Source organism: Rhinichthys klamathensis, unplaced genomic scaffold, assembly GCF_029890125.1.
Source record: "Rhinichthys klamathensis goyatoka isolate OS25496 unplaced genomic scaffold, OSU_Roscu_1.1 h1tg000109l_1, whole genome shotgun sequence".
Lineage (NCBI taxonomy): Eukaryota > Metazoa > Chordata > Actinopteri > Cypriniformes > Leuciscidae > Rhinichthys > Rhinichthys klamathensis.
The window spans coordinates 2,898,087-2,917,442 of NW_026606647.1; the positions used below are offsets into that span (position 1 = coordinate 2,898,087).

The 19,356-nt window shown below is 37.0% G+C and overlaps 1 protein-coding gene across 1 annotated transcript; it reads left to right on the forward strand.

Annotated features, from left to right (window-relative positions):
- Window positions 1–251: 251 nt before the first annotated feature.
- pfkmb (phosphofructokinase, muscle b) lies at window positions 252–19,080 on the forward strand. The gene is made up of 25 exons (XM_056253881.1): window positions 252–489; window positions 1,550–1,600; window positions 7,346–7,423; window positions 7,860–7,958; window positions 9,791–9,864; window positions 10,122–10,199; window positions 11,925–12,114; window positions 12,759–12,924; window positions 13,014–13,058; window positions 13,691–13,799; window positions 13,899–13,994; window positions 14,082–14,174; window positions 14,252–14,377; window positions 15,074–15,138; window positions 15,230–15,293; window positions 15,436–15,582; window positions 15,666–15,736; window positions 15,858–15,945; window positions 16,077–16,229; window positions 16,321–16,485; window positions 16,567–16,628; window positions 16,778–16,889; window positions 17,011–17,110; window positions 18,447–18,552; window positions 18,642–19,080. The coding sequence occupies exons 1-25, from the start codon at window positions 255–257 to the stop codon at window positions 18,775–18,777; spliced, it is 2,709 nt and encodes a 902-aa protein (XP_056109856.1). The 5' UTR covers window positions 252–254; the 3' UTR covers window positions 18,778–19,080.
- Window positions 19,081–19,356: the final 276 nt, after the last annotated feature.

Consider the following 19,356-nt stretch of genomic DNA (forward strand, 5'->3'; position numbering starts at 1 on the left):
GAACTAAAATACTATTCATTCATTTGATTAAGAAAAATACAGTGAAAACAGACCAGAAAACAAATGCTGATTTAAAAACACCAGAGAGTTAGAGAGAGAGATTTCCTGGGAAATGCCAAAGAAATAACTACAGATGGTGTATAGAAGGAGAGAACGTACTGGAAGTAGAGAGAAAAAAACGTGAGTAGGAACGTGAGGTCAGTTCTAATAATACTGATAAGACCTTGTCATGGCCACCACACCATCTCATTCTAATGGGAAGAATGGAGGCAGTGTGGGACAACTGTGTGTGTGTCTGCCAGGTGTGTGTATGCGTTTGGGATGTGTTTGTATCTGTGTGTCAGATTAGTGTTTGTTTGTTAGAGTTGTTTGTGTGCTTTCTGCAACTGTCTTTTCTCCTGTTCCACTGGATCCCTCATATTGGACTGGCGGTGCTGATCTGGCAGTGCACGCACAGGAAGATTCAGTTTGATGCTAATCATGTCTACGGTACGCGCAGTGTGTGTGTTTGTGTTCATACGTGTATAAAAAAAAAAAAAAAAACTGTGCATCTTTTATCTCTATAGATTGTTGTGGGTGTATGTAGTCAACTTTAGTAATATTACATACATCAGAAAATACTCATGTGTTTGTGCATGTGTGTGTTTGATTGCGTATCTGTGTTGAGTACGAGATGTTTCAGTGGTCAAGCAGGCAGATGACCAAATGACACAGCACTTTAATATTCTGATGTCACAGTGAGCAAGCATTGCTCATAGGGAACTGATATTTATAAAACAGGAGTGGCTTATTAAACTTTTTTCAATGGCTTGATTCCAGAATTAGGCTACTGTATACATGATTCTTTCAAAAGTAGAGATGGAAAGTGAGAAAACTGTCTGATGTAAAGCTAGTATATTTTACACTAACATGAATAATAATGTGAGATGGCACAATATCTTGACATAGCTTAGCTTAACTAAATCTGAGAAGACTCCAATTTGAAAAGAATAAACTTGCCGTTACCTCTTTTATCGCAAGTGATGCTATCATTTGCAGTGCTTTTAAAAATCTGTTTTTAAAATTAGTGTTGTTATGGTGGTAACACTTTACAATAAGGTTTATTAGTTAATGTATTAACTAACATGAAATAACAATGAGCAATACATTTGTTACAGCATTTACTAATCTTTGTTAATGTTAGTTAATAAAAATACAACTGATCATTGTTTGTTCATGTTAGTTCACAGTGCATTTAACTAATGTTAACAAATACAACCTTTGACTTTAATAACGTATTAGTAAATGTTGAATTAATATTAACTAAAATTAATCCATGCTGAAGAAGAATTGTTCATTCTTAGTCCATGTTAACTAAGGTAGTTAACTAATGAACCTTATTGTAAAGTGTTACCATTGTTATAGTATTTCCATCACAAGTGACACAAATCTGAATTGAATTAATCTGTTGAGTACAAATTATTTAAAGACTCACTCATTGTACTAAAGAAGGATCGTCGCCACCTTTCGGTCTAGTGATGTAACAGACTCTTTTTTTTTTTTAAAACAGGATCGGAATATTTGAGTTGCCGGGATGAATCAAAATCCGAACTATGTGCTGGTAAGGCTCTTTTGAACAAAAAAAGTTACAGACTGGAGACTGCAGCTTTAAATGGCTGAGATAAGGTCTGTAGTGAACACAAGCTCAATACAATTTCAAGTTTTATTTTACGACATAAAATACATCAGTATGACCCTTTTACAGTCTATGGTATTATTACCCCATCCATGCTTTTTTAAGCTGTTACGTGTCTTGAAAAAGGCGGTTCAACGCACCTTTTAGTTGGTTTGCCAACCGTCATTTTAAACAACAGAAGAAGAAGAAGAAGGTTGCTGAAGAGTAGCTAAATGGGGCTGTCGGGGGCATTAAACGTCATCACGCCGAAAATGTAAGATCAGTTCGCTTAACGCCTCGTTATGGTTAAAGGTTCTCTAAGCGATCCTGGGTGACGTCACTTCTTGTTGACGTTCGAACTATTGTCAAACAAAACGGAGGCTAGCTAGACCCTCCCTCCTCCTCATCTGCACACTAACCCCCCAAACCACACCCCCAAACCCTTCTTGTCGGTCATTGGCTGGAACAGTTTGTTATGTTTTGGGGAGCGGGTCGCTGCAGTTTGTTTTTGGTGCTGTTTGTGAAGCATGGGCTGTCTACAGAGATCGCGTTTCTTTACAGTGTGTTCAGGGGACAGGCAGCCAGCGGATAGTGAGGAGATGTTTGCTGTATGTGACAAAAAATGTTTTGGCCTAAAAAACACATGACATCGCTTAGAGCACCTTTAAGTGTGCTCTTATAAACGTCTAATTCACTTTCTGGAAAAATGCTCTTATATAAAAACTGAAAGAGTTGTCGGAAGCGTAGTGGTGATTGAAGTCGTGGGACCGTGGTGTAACGTACTAACTTACCTTTAGCTTTTTACTTCTAGTGACTGCATTTAGCTTTCAAAATTCATAAAAGTTATGCTCATCTGTGAAAATCATCTTGATGGACAAACCGTGTGAGTATCATAAGCTTTTGTCAAGGGTGTGATTCTAACTGCCGATTGGACTACAAGTGACATCCTGCACCACTATATTACCCGTACTTGTCATTTACAGACAAATCATTATGAAATCATTTACTTACTGTTTGTGATGCGGCTGCTGGCCGATCCAAAACAGTTGGCTGCTTCATCTTTCAACAAAAGTTTCTTTGCGAACTCTCCATTACACCGTGCCTCGTTTACAAAACGATCTGCTGTCAAATGCTCTGAACAAACAAATAAAACTCCGGGGGGGGGAACATCCACTTGTTCCTGATGCGAAAAGTGTACGGAACATCGTTAGTCTACGTTATCTTTCTGAAGTCTGTACCGAGACGCAAACAGGCGGTTTAAACTGGACGCTTCAAAGTTCTTTCACTCTTCCGTTTGTCCTGTTGTCCACACAGACTGAAGTGCATGTATGTCAGAAATTGAACGCGCATCTGTAGACAGCGTTAGTAATTATAATGTTTGTTTATTTTTAGTTTTTTGCTTTTGACGCGATGCAACGCTCACATCCAGTGTAGGCAAAACTCAACTGTTAAGCCATTGTTTACTTTCGCCTGATTCCGCACATTGAGCCTCCGCTGACTGCGCGTGCTCCTCCTTCCCAAACGGACTAGCCCTAGGCCTTGACCCTTGGCGCGCTCGCCGTTGTTCAAACTATTCTTTGAAACGACAGGGGGCGACTCTGAGTAGGAATTGTCTTCTAAACCATCAGGAAGCAGCGATGAGAAGTACACACACGTGATGTTTGTTTTTCATTACACGTCACCAAACCAACGCTACAAAAGAACCAAATAATCGTGTAAAATCCAGTAAACCTTGAGATTATTACTCGTGACATTAGAACAACATATATGATTATGAGAAAATATGTATAAAACAAATTAAATATGTTCTAATTTCATTCAATCTTTATTTTCATTAAAAGGGCTTATTTCTGATGTAGGCTTATTTTGTAAATGTAAGCAATTAAATTGGACAAGCGCAAACTGGGTGCCTGATGGTACAGACGTACCTTCTCGGTGAGAATCGGCTCAAAGTCGTGCGGCTCAAAAGCGGAGCCATGCGCAAAGTTACAAAAAAAGCCGCGCACACCGCCATGAGTAGCATCTGCCTGCAGTCCCGGAGGCTGCATTTTCAGGACCCCACTTCTAGGACCGCATTTCTAGGACCCTAGTTTTTTTGTGACAACGCCACCTACTGAATTAGAGGACCAGCGAAGATGGATGACATTCAGAGTGTGAGTATCTAATGCAAATCAATTTTTATTTGTTTAACTTTAAAAACAATTGTGATGCATTTCATTGGAAAGTTAACGTTGCCAACGTGCTGGTGATTTGCTTAACAGTCTTGAATGCATAGCCATCATATATTAGCCTCTAATGCTGGAAAATGAATTGTTGAACTGTTGCATGATAAGCATGTGTTGACTTATTTACAGCACAATAAACTGTAGCATGTTCGTTCTGAAAGCTTGTTAATTACTCATTGTTTTTCATTTCAATTCAGTTAAAATAATCTTAATGTTTTCACTGTCACGTGCTCACAGTCAGCCTGTTTAACGTTACCCACAATACATGTTATGTGTCTCTTCATTTTGACATGGTTTTATAAAGTTGGTAGTGCTGCTGAATACATCACAATGTGTGCTTTAAATCTTATATATACATATAGTCAGGAAAAGTCGTGTCAATAATGTTATTTCTATTCAGATTTCTTGCATCTCTCTCTATTATTTTTTTTCTCAGTTCAGATGGGCTTTATTGACATGTGTTTCTAGAACCTTTGTTCCCACAACATCAAAAATTCAAAATATTTTTTTTTCCAAATCTTTGAACAGTATGCAATAATTGTATTATGAACATTAATTGGTATGAAGATTGATATCATTATTTTTTATCATTATCATTACTCTGTGGTAACTAAGATCTTTTAAATATGAAATTTAAAATTAGAGAGTAGAACATGTTCAACTAAATGTTCCTTATTTAATTCACTTCTCTTTCTCTCTCTTAGGAGTCAGTGATGATGTTGTCCATGTGTTTGTCCATCCATTGAAGTTCTGTCTATGTGGTTCACGTCATGATCAATTTTGTTTTTGTGTGTTCAAGTTCAGTTGTTATATATTATTTTGTAAAATATTTAGTGTGTTCAAGTTCAGGTGTTATATATTATTTTGTAAAATACACAATCTTAAATCTACCCCCAGAGTCATCCTTGTCTTCCCTCTGTACTTGAAAATGTGGTCCATCGAGTGACTGAAAAGGCTATAACATGATTCCTTGTTTATTTTACTTGAGTTATTATAGTATGCTACTTAGACCCAATCATTAATTTCTCAACATTCCTAGGAACCTGGTTTAATTGCAATAAAGAAAGTAGTATGTGGGTGTAATATAACTTTAAAAAAAACTCTAATGTAGTTCAAACTGGGTGGAAATACTGCCTTGGTGGCACTTTTTTCGATCCTCCAAAACTAGGGTCCTGGAAATGCGTTCCTGTGACTGCGGTTCTCCGACTCGGTAGGTGGCGCTGTCACAAAAAACTAGGGTCCTAGAAATGCGGTCCTAGAAGTGGGGTCCTGAAAATGCAGCCTCCGGGACTGCAGACAGATAATATTGACCGCCACGCGAATCGACCGCCCACACCTCGTGCGGCGAGTAAAACCAAGCTTTAACGACTGAATGCCAGTACTAGGCTGGGCCTATGGTTCGATGATGAATAACTATTCGTTGATGTCTTGCCCTGGAAGCAGTCATATGCAAATGTATTTGCCTGTGTGACATCACAGATCCCGCAATATCGTAACAAGCCATTTTTGAAGCTTGATTAAATAAATGCTTTGTTTATAATAAGGAGGATTTTGAGTTCTTGCATTTTTCTTTATCATTCTTCCTTACATGATAACTAAGGTGGCTAGATTTATACAGTTTTAATATTAATAAACTAACTTACATTAAATGTCAATATTAGTTTTTATGTTCTTTTGCGATTATTTATTCATGTATTTCTATTAAAATATGAAGCAAGTTATTATTCTAACTAGAGGCCAGCATACACTGCTCAAATTTCTGGGATTGTAAAGGATTTCTGTTGGCATTAACACTGTACACACTGCACAATCTGTCTGTCTTTGAGATCACATTGTACAATCTATCATTACATTATCTTAAAGGAATCAAAAAATCGTACAGCATATAGTAGGTTTAAGTCTGATTATATTCACAGGAATTTGTTTCCAGAACAAATTTTCAGGACTATATAGAACTGTGGCTAGTCTAGAATAGACTATCTTGGAAGTTAGTAACATCATTTTTTCTTCAAGATTGGTCTTAACTTTTTTGTGCTCAGTTACATAAAAAGGTAGTTTGGTCTAATATTATCTGAATCTGAAAAAGTAAGAGTCATTACCTCTTGTATAACTGCTAGTTGGTCAAACTAGTTTTTGAGACACAGTCGTAACATAGACGCTAACTTTATGCAACTGGCCCTAGATCACACTACATTTAATGTTGCTAAAGAGAATTATCTGGTGTTAAGGAGGTTTAACTCAGCACTGTAAATAACTTGTTTAAATCGCAAAACAGGATTGGAAGGTTCATAGTGGTCCGCTTCTTTAACCCGTAGTAACTAACTGAGACATGACTGGCTGGGTGTAACCAAAAACAACAGCAACTTTAGTCTGACAGATTAGTCTGCTAACCCCGATGCACAACAGCACTCGACCAGTAGACAGCAGCATACTGGAGTCTGGACGCTGCATCTAACACCAAGGTTGACCAACACCCAGCAGCTGTTGCATGTTAGAGTCATAGAGTTTAATCCGGGCTCTACTATAATCACTTTAGGACACTAATCTTGGTGACTAAAAGTCTTCTTTTCTCTAAATGGAGAAATAAAAGATAAATCTACCTCACCAGTACTGGATAATGTGTTCATTTACTCTTATTTACTTTAATTTCCTTAATATTTATATTTTATTTATAAAAAAAAAAAATTCCTCCTGGTTTGGGGCTCAGATTTACACTGGCCTTGTCAACATCTTTACTGCCCCAACACAAAATTCATATTTGTTAAAGTCACCAATGGACAATTCCTAATATTTGAATAGAATATTGCAGTATTTTTTTATAAATGATTTTTCCGTTAAAATTATTTTTTTTAATTCATGTGCCCCCATAATCTATAATCAAAAAACGTCCCCTCCCTTTTGCAGCAACATCTCTTCTCTTCTCTGATGATGTTTACTGATGCGAAGGCGGGACAAAGTGTCCCTCATATGAGATCACAGCAATAGTGGTGTGGTGTGGGGTGGTGATGGCGCAGTGGATAAGACACATGCCTTTGGTGTGAGAGACCCGGGTTCAAATCCACTGTGAGACACCAATGTGTCCCTGAGCAAGACACTTAACCCCTAGTTGCTCCAGAGGCGTGCGACCTCTGACATATATAGCAATTGTAAGTCGCTTTGGATAAAAGCGTCAGCTAAATGAATAAATGTAAATGTAAATAGCAAACCACAACGATCCAATCGATTTGCGATGGACAAAATCAAGTCCTACATTTTTTCTTGTTCGAGAAGCTGTTTCACTCTCATAAACAAACACACACACACACACACACACCTCCTCACCATATAGTCATGATATAGTGTTGATACCATTGAGCGGTTTCTCAGAAAGATCAGATGGAAGAGTGCTGAAATTTAGTCATGCTGTGTTCATTATTCTAGGATGAAAAAAAGTAATCTTTTTTTTTTCAATGACCTTGTGTTACAGATGGAAAGACCACATCTACAAAGTATTTCGATGGAACCCTGGGAGATCTCAACTGCTTTACCACCATACACAATGGCTGTAAGTCTGTGTGTGTGTGGGAGAGAGAGTATTTTAGCACTGCATATTCACAGTATGACCTATAGGAAAAGATAGCGTAAAGGTCATGTTGCTGTATGTTGGTGTATGCTTGTCCAACCATGTGTGTGCACTTTTGTTCCTCTGTGTACGTTTCTTGTGTTTGTATCTGATTGTGTTTCTGCATAAAGATCACATGACATGGGATTAAAGTGACCGTAAATGCAATTTGTATGTGTGTTTTAATCAGAACACTAGGTGCATGTGGTCATTTTAAATTTAGTTATGATGGGGGTGGATACTGTGTGTGACACTGCATACCAGGGTGGAGGGTGTTTATACTGCTGTCACGCTCCCATTCAGTCAGTCGGGAAGAGAGTGGTCTGATAGCGAGAGAAAGGTTGACAGTTCACTTCAAAATTTCTCTTGTCGTCTTCAGGCCATATTGTCAAAATGCAGCGTTCAGCACCTGTGGACCCCACAAAGATGGGTGTTGGAAGGGCCATCGCTGTCCTCACCTCTGGAGGAGATGCACAGGGTGAGGAAGTGTGTATTTGTATTTACAGGCATGTATGGAGTCTAACTCCATGGGTGTAGATACAGAACAAGTTTGCTGAATCCTTTGGCTCTTTAAACAGTTTTGGGGTCCAACTTTAAGCAGTTGTCACAGCTTTTTTTTAAACTTAAGTTCTCACTTACTAAATCTAACAAACCAGTGCTTTAAAACATAACTTCTCCATATTTTTATGCTGTGACAACTTTATACAACAAAACCCATAATCTGCCATTGGTCTTGAATTAATAGATGATTTGGTCTTTAAGTTTCTGTGTACTAACATTCAAAGCTTTGGGGTCAGTATGCTTATAAATTCTCTTATTCTCACCAAGGCTGCAGTTAAAACAAACAGTTGTGTTTCTTAATATTATTCTTTGATGAATGTAAAGTTCAAAAGCAGCATTTGTTTGTAACATCATAAATGTCTTTACTGTCCCTTAATTCATTTCTTTAAGAAAAATCATACAGACCCCAAACTTTTGAACATTAGAATAGATGTTTTTGGGTAGTTGAGCATAACATGCCCTTTACCTTAATGATGATTATATTCAACATAAATCAAGCTTTTAGGTTCTTTTTTATATGAACACATAATAGTATTTATTTTAGCTTCAGCTAGCATCAGTTTTTAAAAATAAAAAATATTTGATACTTTTTCTGCAACTAATTTTGTTCAGTGGAACTCTAAAGGAGACGTTTATACCGTCAAACACTATAAAATTACACGTAAAAATGTTCATGATACAAAACTTGTCTGTGCATTCAAAATGTGTGCAACTTGTTCTCCTCCTTTTTGTTGTTGCATAAATTTTAACTATATAAATTATCATCCACTTTTGTGATATGGAAAAAAGCAGCAAGGACATTCTGCTAAACATCTCCTGTGTTTCATGAAATACAAGAATAGGGAGTTTGGAATGACATGAGAGTGAGCAAATGATGACACCATTTATAGATTTGGAGAAACTATACCTTCATGTAGGAAGGTTTTTCAACTACAAAATCAACAGTGATATGCAGTTTCCTCCTCTTTTGCATTAAAATGCAAGGTATAAAGTCAAATGTGTGTGGTATTAAATTTGGGCATAACTTGACAGATGATAATTTAAAGTGGTTGTGTTGGATCCTTGATTACCTGATTGAACTACCAACCCCTCATTTACTATATCAGCCATATTGAATGAGCAACAGGAATCATATATCAGAGAGGTCATGAGAGGTGCTAAAGCTTTCACACTGACCTTTTATCCAACCTTTAGCTGTAGGAAAAAGAACTGGCCTTTAACCTTATCTGGTACCAGCTGCAGAATAAGTCAAATAACTGTGTAATGTCAACTAGTCCTAGAAGAACCTTAACTATGGTCGTCCCATCGTTCCCTCTCCCTCTCACTCAATTCCTCCCCATGATCTCTCTGTCTCTCTCTCTGTCTGGAGGGTGTTATATTTAGCCGGTGACCTTTGGGGAAATGTGGTTGCTTTGGAGAGCTGGGCAATGAAGCTTGCTTGTTGTCCTCTCTGGTTCAATATTAAATGAAACTTGAGCCACTTAGATTGCCCTTTTCAATGGGACTTAACCACCACGTGTGTTTGTGTGACCAGATGAGAAGATAACAGGTTACGAATAAAACCAAAAACAGTTTCCAGTTAATTAGTGGTTAGCTGGATATGTTTCACGAACAGTCACCTAAAAGTATCTTCAAAATCTAAAGCTTGTGACAAATTAAAGAAAACCTTAGACCTTTACTTCTGTCTAGCCAATCAAATTACTATAAAATATGTGCAGTAATTATGATTCATTAATTATTATATCTCAGGCATGAATGCTGCTGTCCGAGCCACAGTGAGAGTTGGGATCTACACCGGTGCGAAAGTCTATTTTGTGCATGAGGTTTGTACATCTAAACGAACACATACAGACATAAGAAATAAAGAATTAAAAGTGAAAGATTGGCATTCGCTGCACACCAAAAATTGAGAATTTGTAATTCTAATTCACTGTTATTCACTTATGCTGGAGAAATTCACTTTCCAATTCACTCAACTCTGGCTCAATTCTAAGTCCACTCAATCTTTTTAAAGTCTATGCATTATGTAACATGTGTTTGCATTCAATTATGCATCCTCCAATTTCTGTGTGCGTTCTAGGGTTATCAGGGCCTAGTCGATGGAGGCGATAACATCCGACAAGCAACTTGGGAGAGCGTGTCAATGATGCTGCAGCTGGTAATTTGATAATCTTTTCACTGGCAATATTTCGGCAATCATATCATGTGTGTTTTCTATCAGCTGTTTGGATTCCGAACTAGCAATTTGTGAATGAATCCCTATTTATCTAATTGGTCAAATGGGTTTGCAAAAAGGTCTGAAATAGTTTGTGATTCAGTTGGATTCATTCAAACAGTGTTCTGCAGCTCAAACTGTAGAGCATGGCACTAGTAATGCCAAGGTCATGGGTTCAATCCCCAGGGAATGCATCAACTGATAAATTGTATCCACTTTATTTAGCAACTCGGAAGTAAGCTATTTTCTGTGAATGAGCGAGACTTCATTAGCCGCTACAGATACCTAGAACGAAGTGCAGTAATTAGTCAGTAAACTATTTGCGCTGCAAACCAGTGTGTGTATAATTGCGACTATTAAAATAATATGGTGAAAAATATCAGCTTGCAATATCAAGCAGCTTAACAAGCTGTTCTGTATACAGCTAAAAATAACTGGAAGCGAATGACAACGAAAGTCAGACAAATGGCCACTCCCACTCTTATGTTAAAAATAAGATGGATACCTTCAATGTAATGTAAGTTGCTTTGGATAAAAGTGTAACTGTAAATGTAAATTCAAACAGTTGCAAACAACAAACCTGCAGTGGTAAAACAAAAACAGCACTGGATGAGGTGATATTTAGCTTCAGTGCATTGTATGACACAAAACTTGCATGTGTGTCAGCAAGTAAGCTGCTCTTTATTGCACGTGCAGTTTGTGAACTAGCAGCACACTCTGTATTGCAGGTAAAATTTGTATCCATGTATCCAAAACAGTATAAAAAAAATATCAAAATATGGGGATGCTTTTTGATGGGGTCCTGTGCCCCAGTACTTATGAAAGGCTAGAAACGCTCTTGCCTTCAACACACATTTATACTCATTCAGTTGACTCTTGTGCACACATCAACACAATCAAACCATAACTGAAACTAAAGGGTGAGTGCATCAGGTTATTTCTGTGTGCATGTTTGAGATCATATTGCATGGTAGGCTATAACCACTTTGATCTAGCACAAAATGCCAGAGTTCATCTAGAGATTTCTGCTTTTGAGACTTAGGGTAATATTACATAGACACACACATTATACTGCCCACACTACAAATTACCATGTGAGTAACGACATGAGCCATAGATTATGACAATGCTGATTGGCTGATGGCACCACAAGACCGCTGGGAGTTTCAAGTCAAGTCAAGTCAAGTCACATTTATTTATATAGCGCTTTTCACAATACAGATTGCATCAAAGCAGCTTCACAGTGATAACATGAAAGTAGTACAACACAGTTCAATAATATTGTTGAATATTAAATATCCCCAACTAAGCAAGCCAAAAGCAAGGCGACAGTGGCAAGGAACCAAAACTCCATCAGATTGGATGGAGAAAAAAACCTTGGGAGAACCCAGGCTAGTCAGGGGCCAGTTCTCCTCTGGCTAACAATCATAGGGTTTTAAAGAAGCTTTACAGTAAGTGCATATCAGAGAGTACCTGGAAAAAATACATTTAGTTTCAAACCCTTACTATACAGCCAAACCTTGACTCATTGGCATCCTGCACATTATGTAGTCAATAACCATCCACAGCACTTTAGTATATTCCTCTGCCAACATCTCAGGTCATGTTAATATTTGGCATTTTTGCTGAAGTGTCTGTATTTTTGATTATTTTGATCTATTTTGTCAGGGGGGCACAGTCATAGGCAGTGCCCGCTGTCAGGACTTCCGCACTAAGGAGGGTAGAGCTAAAGCAGCATGCAACCTGGTGAAGTTGGGCATCACTAATCTGTGTGTAATTGGTGGAGATGGCAGCCTGACTGGCGCCAACGAGTTCCGTAATGAGTGGAGTGAACTGCTCCAAATCTTGCTGAAAGCAGGTAGGACTACACCATCCGGTAATCCTTGTCGGTCTGTTACATCAGGGGTTTTAAAACCTTTTTATGTCTCCGTCCAATCCATCCATCCATCCATGCTGTTCTTTTGAAGAATTTTCAAAGAAGCAGTTTACACAAAAATATTAAGCAGCAGTTTTCAACATTGATGATAATAAGACATGTTGCTTGAGCACCAAATCTGCATATTACAATGATTTCTGAAGGATCATGTGACACTAAAGGCTGGAGTAATGGAATGAACATTCAGTTGCCATCTCAGGAATAAATTACATATTCAAATGTATTCAAATAGAAAACAGGTCATTTAAATTGTTATAATATTTTACAGTATTACAGTTTTTACTGTATTTATGACATAAATGCTGCCTTGGTGAGCACAAGAGACTTCTTTCAAAAACATTAAAAAAAAATTCACAGACCCCAAACTCTTGAACAGTATTGTATATAGTGATCTTTGAGAAAATGTTTTGGTTTTGTAAATATATTAAATATGTTCATAATATTTAGCAGAAAGTAAGACACTGTAACTTTATATAAATAGGGAGACTGATGAGAAGATTCAATGTGTCAGTTATTAAGAAGATACACATAAAACACATGCCTGTCTGTCTGTGCTCATACTGTAGGTAAGATCACAGCAGAGGAGGCTAAACGTTCATCTCATCTGAACATCGTTGGGATGGTTGGATCCATAGACAATGATTTCTGTGGCACAGACATGACCATTGGGACCGATTCAGCTCTGCACAGAATCATGGAAGTAGTGGATGCCATCACAACAACAGCTCAGAGGTAAATGCATACACACACACTCATGTATGTACATATGGTATTACACAGTTGCATCCTGAGCCTGACAACACATTGATTTGTCTTTGCAGTCATCAAAGAGCCTTTATTCTGGAAGTGATGGGGAGGCATTGTGGGTATGTTGTAGTATGGATGCATGATAAGTCATTCTGTTGTTGCATGTTACCATATTATCTGTTCTAAAAACTAAATCCACATCTTATGCCAATCAGTGTTTGTTTGACTTGATTATTGATCTTAAACCAGTTGCAGTAGTATTGTTATGCACAAGGGTACCAGCAGTGTTATTTTAGTATCATTGAGATGCTATTATAGTTTTTTTTTTATATATATATATATTGAATACGTTTTTATTTCATTTTTTTTTTACATTAATTTTAATTTTATTTTGTTGTGTGTTTTTGTCATTTTTATGACTTATTTCTGTATAGTTTTTATTTTCTTTATTTCAGTTTTAGCTTTAGTTACTTCATCACATCAAGATAAACTAAATGAAAAATGACTAATGTTGCTTTAAAAACTAGCTCAAATAAAATTATAATATTATAAATGAATATATTATGGCCTGGTTTCACAGATAGGGCTAGACTAAGCCAGGACTAGGCCTTAGTTAAATTAGGACATTTAAGTACCATTTATTAAAACATGCATGAAAATAGTTTTAGCTCTAATTAACTACAGGTATAATAGTCCTGGTTATGACAGTGTGTAACCAAGAGTGTATGTATATTTTTATGTGTAAATATAGGTATTTGGCCTTAGTCACTGCCCTGTCGTGTGGTGCTGACTGGGTGTTTATTCCTGAGATGCCTCCAGATGAAGGATGGGAGGACCATCTGTGCAGGAGACTTACCTATGTAACATCTATACACATTATAATGCCTTACTTATCATCATAGTCAACATCGTCATCATTATATTCTGTCCAATATAATAATACTGTCTTAATTGTGCAGCAAAGAAGCATTGGCCATCGTTTGAATGTCATCATTGTGGCAGAAGGTGCTTTGGATCGCCACGGCAAACCCATCACCAGTGACTTTATCAAGAACGTAAGCCCAAACTGTCACATAAAATATGATCATAGTGATTTTTTTTTAATCATGACTTATTCTTTGTGCATGTTTGTGTTTGTTTAGCTGGTCACTAAAAAGCTCGGCTTTGACACACGTGCCACTATTTTGGGTCATGTTCAGAGAGGAGGAACACCTTCAGCCTTTGACAGAATCTTGGTATGATCAGTATTCAGATTCTGGTCTGACAGCATGTTTATTTGATGCATATGTAACATGCTCTGTCTTGTTCTCAGGGCAGTAGGATGGGGGTGGAGGCTGTGATGGCATTGCTAGAGGCCACTCCTGACACCCCTGCATGTGTGGTCAGTCTGTCTGGAAACATGGCTGTTCGACTGCCCCTCATGGAGTGTGTGCAAGTGGTGAGCAGGCATAGACACATCCTGACTTCCTGTCTGCATTATTATTTTATGTGTTTTGATGCGGTAGTTCAAATCAAATCAAAATAACTGCTGTTTTCCCCAACCAGATATAAAAGTATTTATATTATGAACAGGTCGTTTGGGTCGTTCATGTTTGATGTTTTTGAAAGAAGCTTCTTATGCTCACCAAGGCTGCATATATTTGATCAAAAATACAGTAAAAACAGTAATATTGTGAATTTAAAATAAAAAAAGCAGAATTTTCAGCATCATTACTCCAGTCTTCAGTGTCACATGATCTTTCAGAAATCATTCTAATATGCTGATTTGGTGCTCAAGAAATATTCATTATTATTATCAATGTTATTCTATTCTTTGATTAATAGAAAGTTGAAAAGAACAGCATTTTTTTTAAATGGAACATTTTAAGACAATATAAGAGTCTTTATGGTGTGATGAATTTAATAAATCTTACCTGAATAAAAGTATTAATTTATTTTAAAAACATCTTACTGACTCCAAACTTTTGAATGGTAGTGTAATTTTATATAACATTTAATATATTATTATGTATTTTATTTTATTGCAGTCAATTTGATGCAGATGTTTGGTTTGTTGATTTGTACCCAAATTGCGCGCTTTAATTTGTAATACATTGTTCTCTATACAGTGTTCAGTCTTGTTCTCTTTTTTTAGACAAAAGAAGTGACCAACGCTATGGCAGAGGGCAGGTTTGAGGAAGCTGTTAAGCTCAGGGGAAAGTGAGTTCTTTATGCTTGTCTGTCTTTCTTTCTTTCTTTCTTTGCTATAACAAACTAAACCTCTGACTGATTTGCTGTTTTTCTTCTGCAGGAGTTTTGAGAACAATTGGAACACATATAAACTCTTGGCCCATGTGACCGCCCCAGATGTGAAGGTGCGTAACAAGATATGAATCATTTAATTGTTCATTTTATCCCATTTGTTAGACTTTACTCCAGATATGAATTTCTCTTCTATATGTTTATTTATTTTGATTTTCATCATCTTCCTCTTTCCATCTTTCTCTCCTTCTTTAGAGTAATATAAACATAGCTTTACTGAACGTGGGAGCTCCGTGTGCAGGAATGAACGCAGCAGTCCGTTCAGCAGTCAGAATCGGTATCATTCAAGGACACAACATGCTAGCAGTACATGACGGCTTCGAGGGACTTGCACACGGAACTGTAAAGTATTTAACATACATGAGGAATCCATGAGTCCATATGAAGAAATGTCTTCTCTTTGATTTAAACACTGTCTCCTGCAGATTGAACCAATAGATTGGGGCTATGTGGGAGGCTGGACAGGCAAAGGCGGTTCTGATTTAGGAACCAAGAGGTATGTTATTTTGATCAAATAAATACAAATTGGTGAACAAAAGAAATCTTACTTGCCCCAAACTTGTGTATATAGTATGTGTTATTTTTGTATCTCTTTCTTTCTCCTTCTCTCCCTGTAGGTCACTGCCGGCTAGTATGATTGAAGATATCAGTCTGAATATAGCCAAGTTTAACATTCATGCCCTGGTTATCATTGGAGGATTTGAGGTGAGAAAATCTCAAATACTACTGCCAATATGAAATAAAATATTTGAAATCCTTTTATTTGTCCACCAGCAACTACCTCACCTTGTTGTTTCATTTTTACACACACTCTCTCGCTCCCCCTTTCTGTTTAGGCCTTTGTTGGAGGTTTGGAATTAGTGACTGCCAGAGAAAAATATGAGGAGTTGTGTATTCCCCTGGTTGTTATTCCTGCTACTGTGTCTAATAACGTTCCTGGATCAGACTTCAGCATCGGTGCTGATACTGCTCTCAATACTATCACGACTGTGAGAAACCACACACTATAAAATTGTACAATGTACAATTCACAACATGTCCCCAACTATCTGTTTAATCGTCTGTTTTGTGTCTTTTAAGACATGCGATAGGATCAAGCAATCCGCCGCTGGAACAAAGCGCAGGGTTTTCATCATTGAAACAATGGGGGGATATTGTGGATATCTGGCTACCATGGCAGGGCTGGCTGCGGGGGCTGATGCTGCTTATATCTATGAAGACCCATTTGCCATTCACGACCTGGAGGTGAGGCATGTTTGGATGGGTGATTGGATGGATATATGTAATTTTGTTTGTTTTTAACTAACATTTCTGGTTGAGAAATAGACAAATGTGGAGCACTTATTGGAGAAGATGAAGACCACAGTGAAAAGAGGCCTCATCCTCAGGTTGGTCATTTTGTTACTCAATCTGTTTCTGCATCTTTTCGCTCTTTCTTTCTCATTCGGTCAAATTCTGCGATAATCTAGACAAATGACTCCAGTCTTATGGAACTCTTGTGCCAGCACTCTAATAACATCAAACTGTTTTCCCTCAGGAATGAGAAATGTAATGCAAACTACACTACAGATTTTATCTTCAACTTGTACTCAGAAGAGGGCAAAGGAGTTTTTGACTGCCGTAAGAATGTGCTTGGGCACATGCAGCAGGTCTGTGTGTACAATATTGATAGTATTCTAGGGTTTTGGCCTGTGTTTTTGAACATAATTGCTGAGCTTCCTTGTCATCATCTCTGGACTCAATTGCTAACTTTTCTCGTGGTATTTTCAGGGTGGAACGCCTACACCGTTTGACAGGAACTTTGGCACAAAGATGGGAGCTAAAGCAGTGTTGTGGTTGACTGATAAACTGAAGGAGTGTTACAGACATGGTGAGTGAACAATAATTTAAATGTGTGGATGATAGGAGACTAAATAGGAGACTTAATGGGTTTGAATTGTGTTTAAATTTACAGCACTTTCAATGAATGGGTTACAAAATAGTGACTGACGTTTTACACACTCAAACACACACACACACACACACACACACACACTCACACATACACACACACTCACACATACACACACACACACACAAACATGCGCGCACACACACACAGTTACATACTACTACTAATAATTACAATTTTATAATAATTAAAATAATAAACATTTGAATGAATAAATAATAAGAATAATTACATATAACATATTTTACTGCAATACATTTAATATCAGTAGCTATGTTTCCATCAACCTATTTTCATGCGAATTTTGGGAAATCGTAAGAGAAAAAAAAAACATATTTTAAGATAAGTTAGTGCAAGTTCCTTTCAGTTAAACCAGCTCAAACATGCATTTTAGTCTGGAGCTATAGGCTTAAGCCTTGTCTAACCAGGGTTAATGTTTCAAATGAGCTAATTTTAATGCTAGGTTAATTGTATCTTACATAATATTGTATGTAACATAATAATTCTCACAATCTTTTTTTTTATTTATTTTATTTTTTTTTTTTTTATTGTTTGCCCACAGTAGAAAATTTACATTTACAGTATCGCAACATAAAGTTCTATTCGTATTACAGAGTGTACAAAACATAAAAGACAGGAATAAGTGAAAGAAATTAAAATAACAACCACAGATAAACAAGGTCACATTGACTTAGAGCATCCTTTAGATAGGAAGTCAAAGAAAATATGCAGGAATTAGAAGCGGTCCGGTATGCCTGTTAAGGGAGTTCCTTTATATATTCCCAAAGGGGAGACCATATGAGCCAGAATCTGTCAGATTTTTTATGTTTATCGTAGGTAAGCTTTTCAAGTGGTAACCATGTAGCGATTTGTGATGTCCACATTTTAAAGGATGGAGGCTGTGATGCAGACCAAAGTAACAAAATGTATACTTTTTAGCTAAGTATACAAGGACAACAAATAGTTGTATTGCATCTTTTTTAAACAGAGTGTTCACATTAAGATTCAATAAATACAAAGCTGGGGTCATATCGAAGTGTAGTCCAAGAAGATCTTCCATTACACTATGTACTTTCTTCCAGTATGGCAAAATTTTGTGTATGTAACATAATAATTCTCACAATCTTTAATGCATAAAAAAACAATGGAACACCAGAGTGTACTGTATTCATTGAAAGTGCCTTACATAAATCCTTATGAACCTGACTGTATCTTTCTGTCTTTCCATAAACATCTTTCACTCTTGTATGAACAGGCCGTATCTTTGCTAACACACCGGACTCTGCCTGTGTTCTGGGAATGAGGAAGAGAGCCATGATCTTCCAGCCTCTCTCTGATCTCAAAGAGGACACTGACTTTGTGTGAGTGATCCCCGATCAATTTTACTGTTGTTTCATTGCATCACACACATTGTCATTCACTGAGTGAATCCCACCTGTTTCTGTTCCAGACATCGTATACCGAAGACTCAGTGGTGGCTGAAGCTTAGGCCCATTCTCAAGATTCTGGCCAAATACAAGATCACTTTGGACACATCAGAGACCGCTACGATGGAGCATGTTATTAAGAAGAGAGGAGCAGTCTAGACACACGTTGAATTACAGTGGGATAAAAAAAAAAAAATCTTACTATAAAAGAATAATCAGCTGATCACCCTAATGTTCTTCCAAAACCATTTAAACACAAAAAGAAATTACACGAGTGACTAAATAATGACAGAATTTCCCGTTTTGGGTGACCTATCCCTACAAAACCCCACAAATTTTAACTCTCAGCTGTATTTTGACCATTTCACCACTAGGCCTATCTGGCCTAAATGTACTATTGTTAAAAAAAAAAACTATTGTACTATTGTTTCTAAATAAATAAAACTGCCAGACTAAATTAAACCTGTAGATTTAATTTTCGATGATTTCACAGAAAAGTAATGCTTGTATAGTCACATTAATATCAACATGGCAACATTGCCAGAGAAATACAATTTATGACATTGCATATTTTCAGTGTTTTTTTTTTTTACTTGTTTTTTTTTTCTGAAAGACCAACATGATTTAACATGATTTATATTTGTGCGAAATTTAGTTTCCAAAGTGCCCAATTTTTCTTATGTATATATTATGGAGGACCAACTCTACCATATTTAAAAATAAATACAGAAATAAATA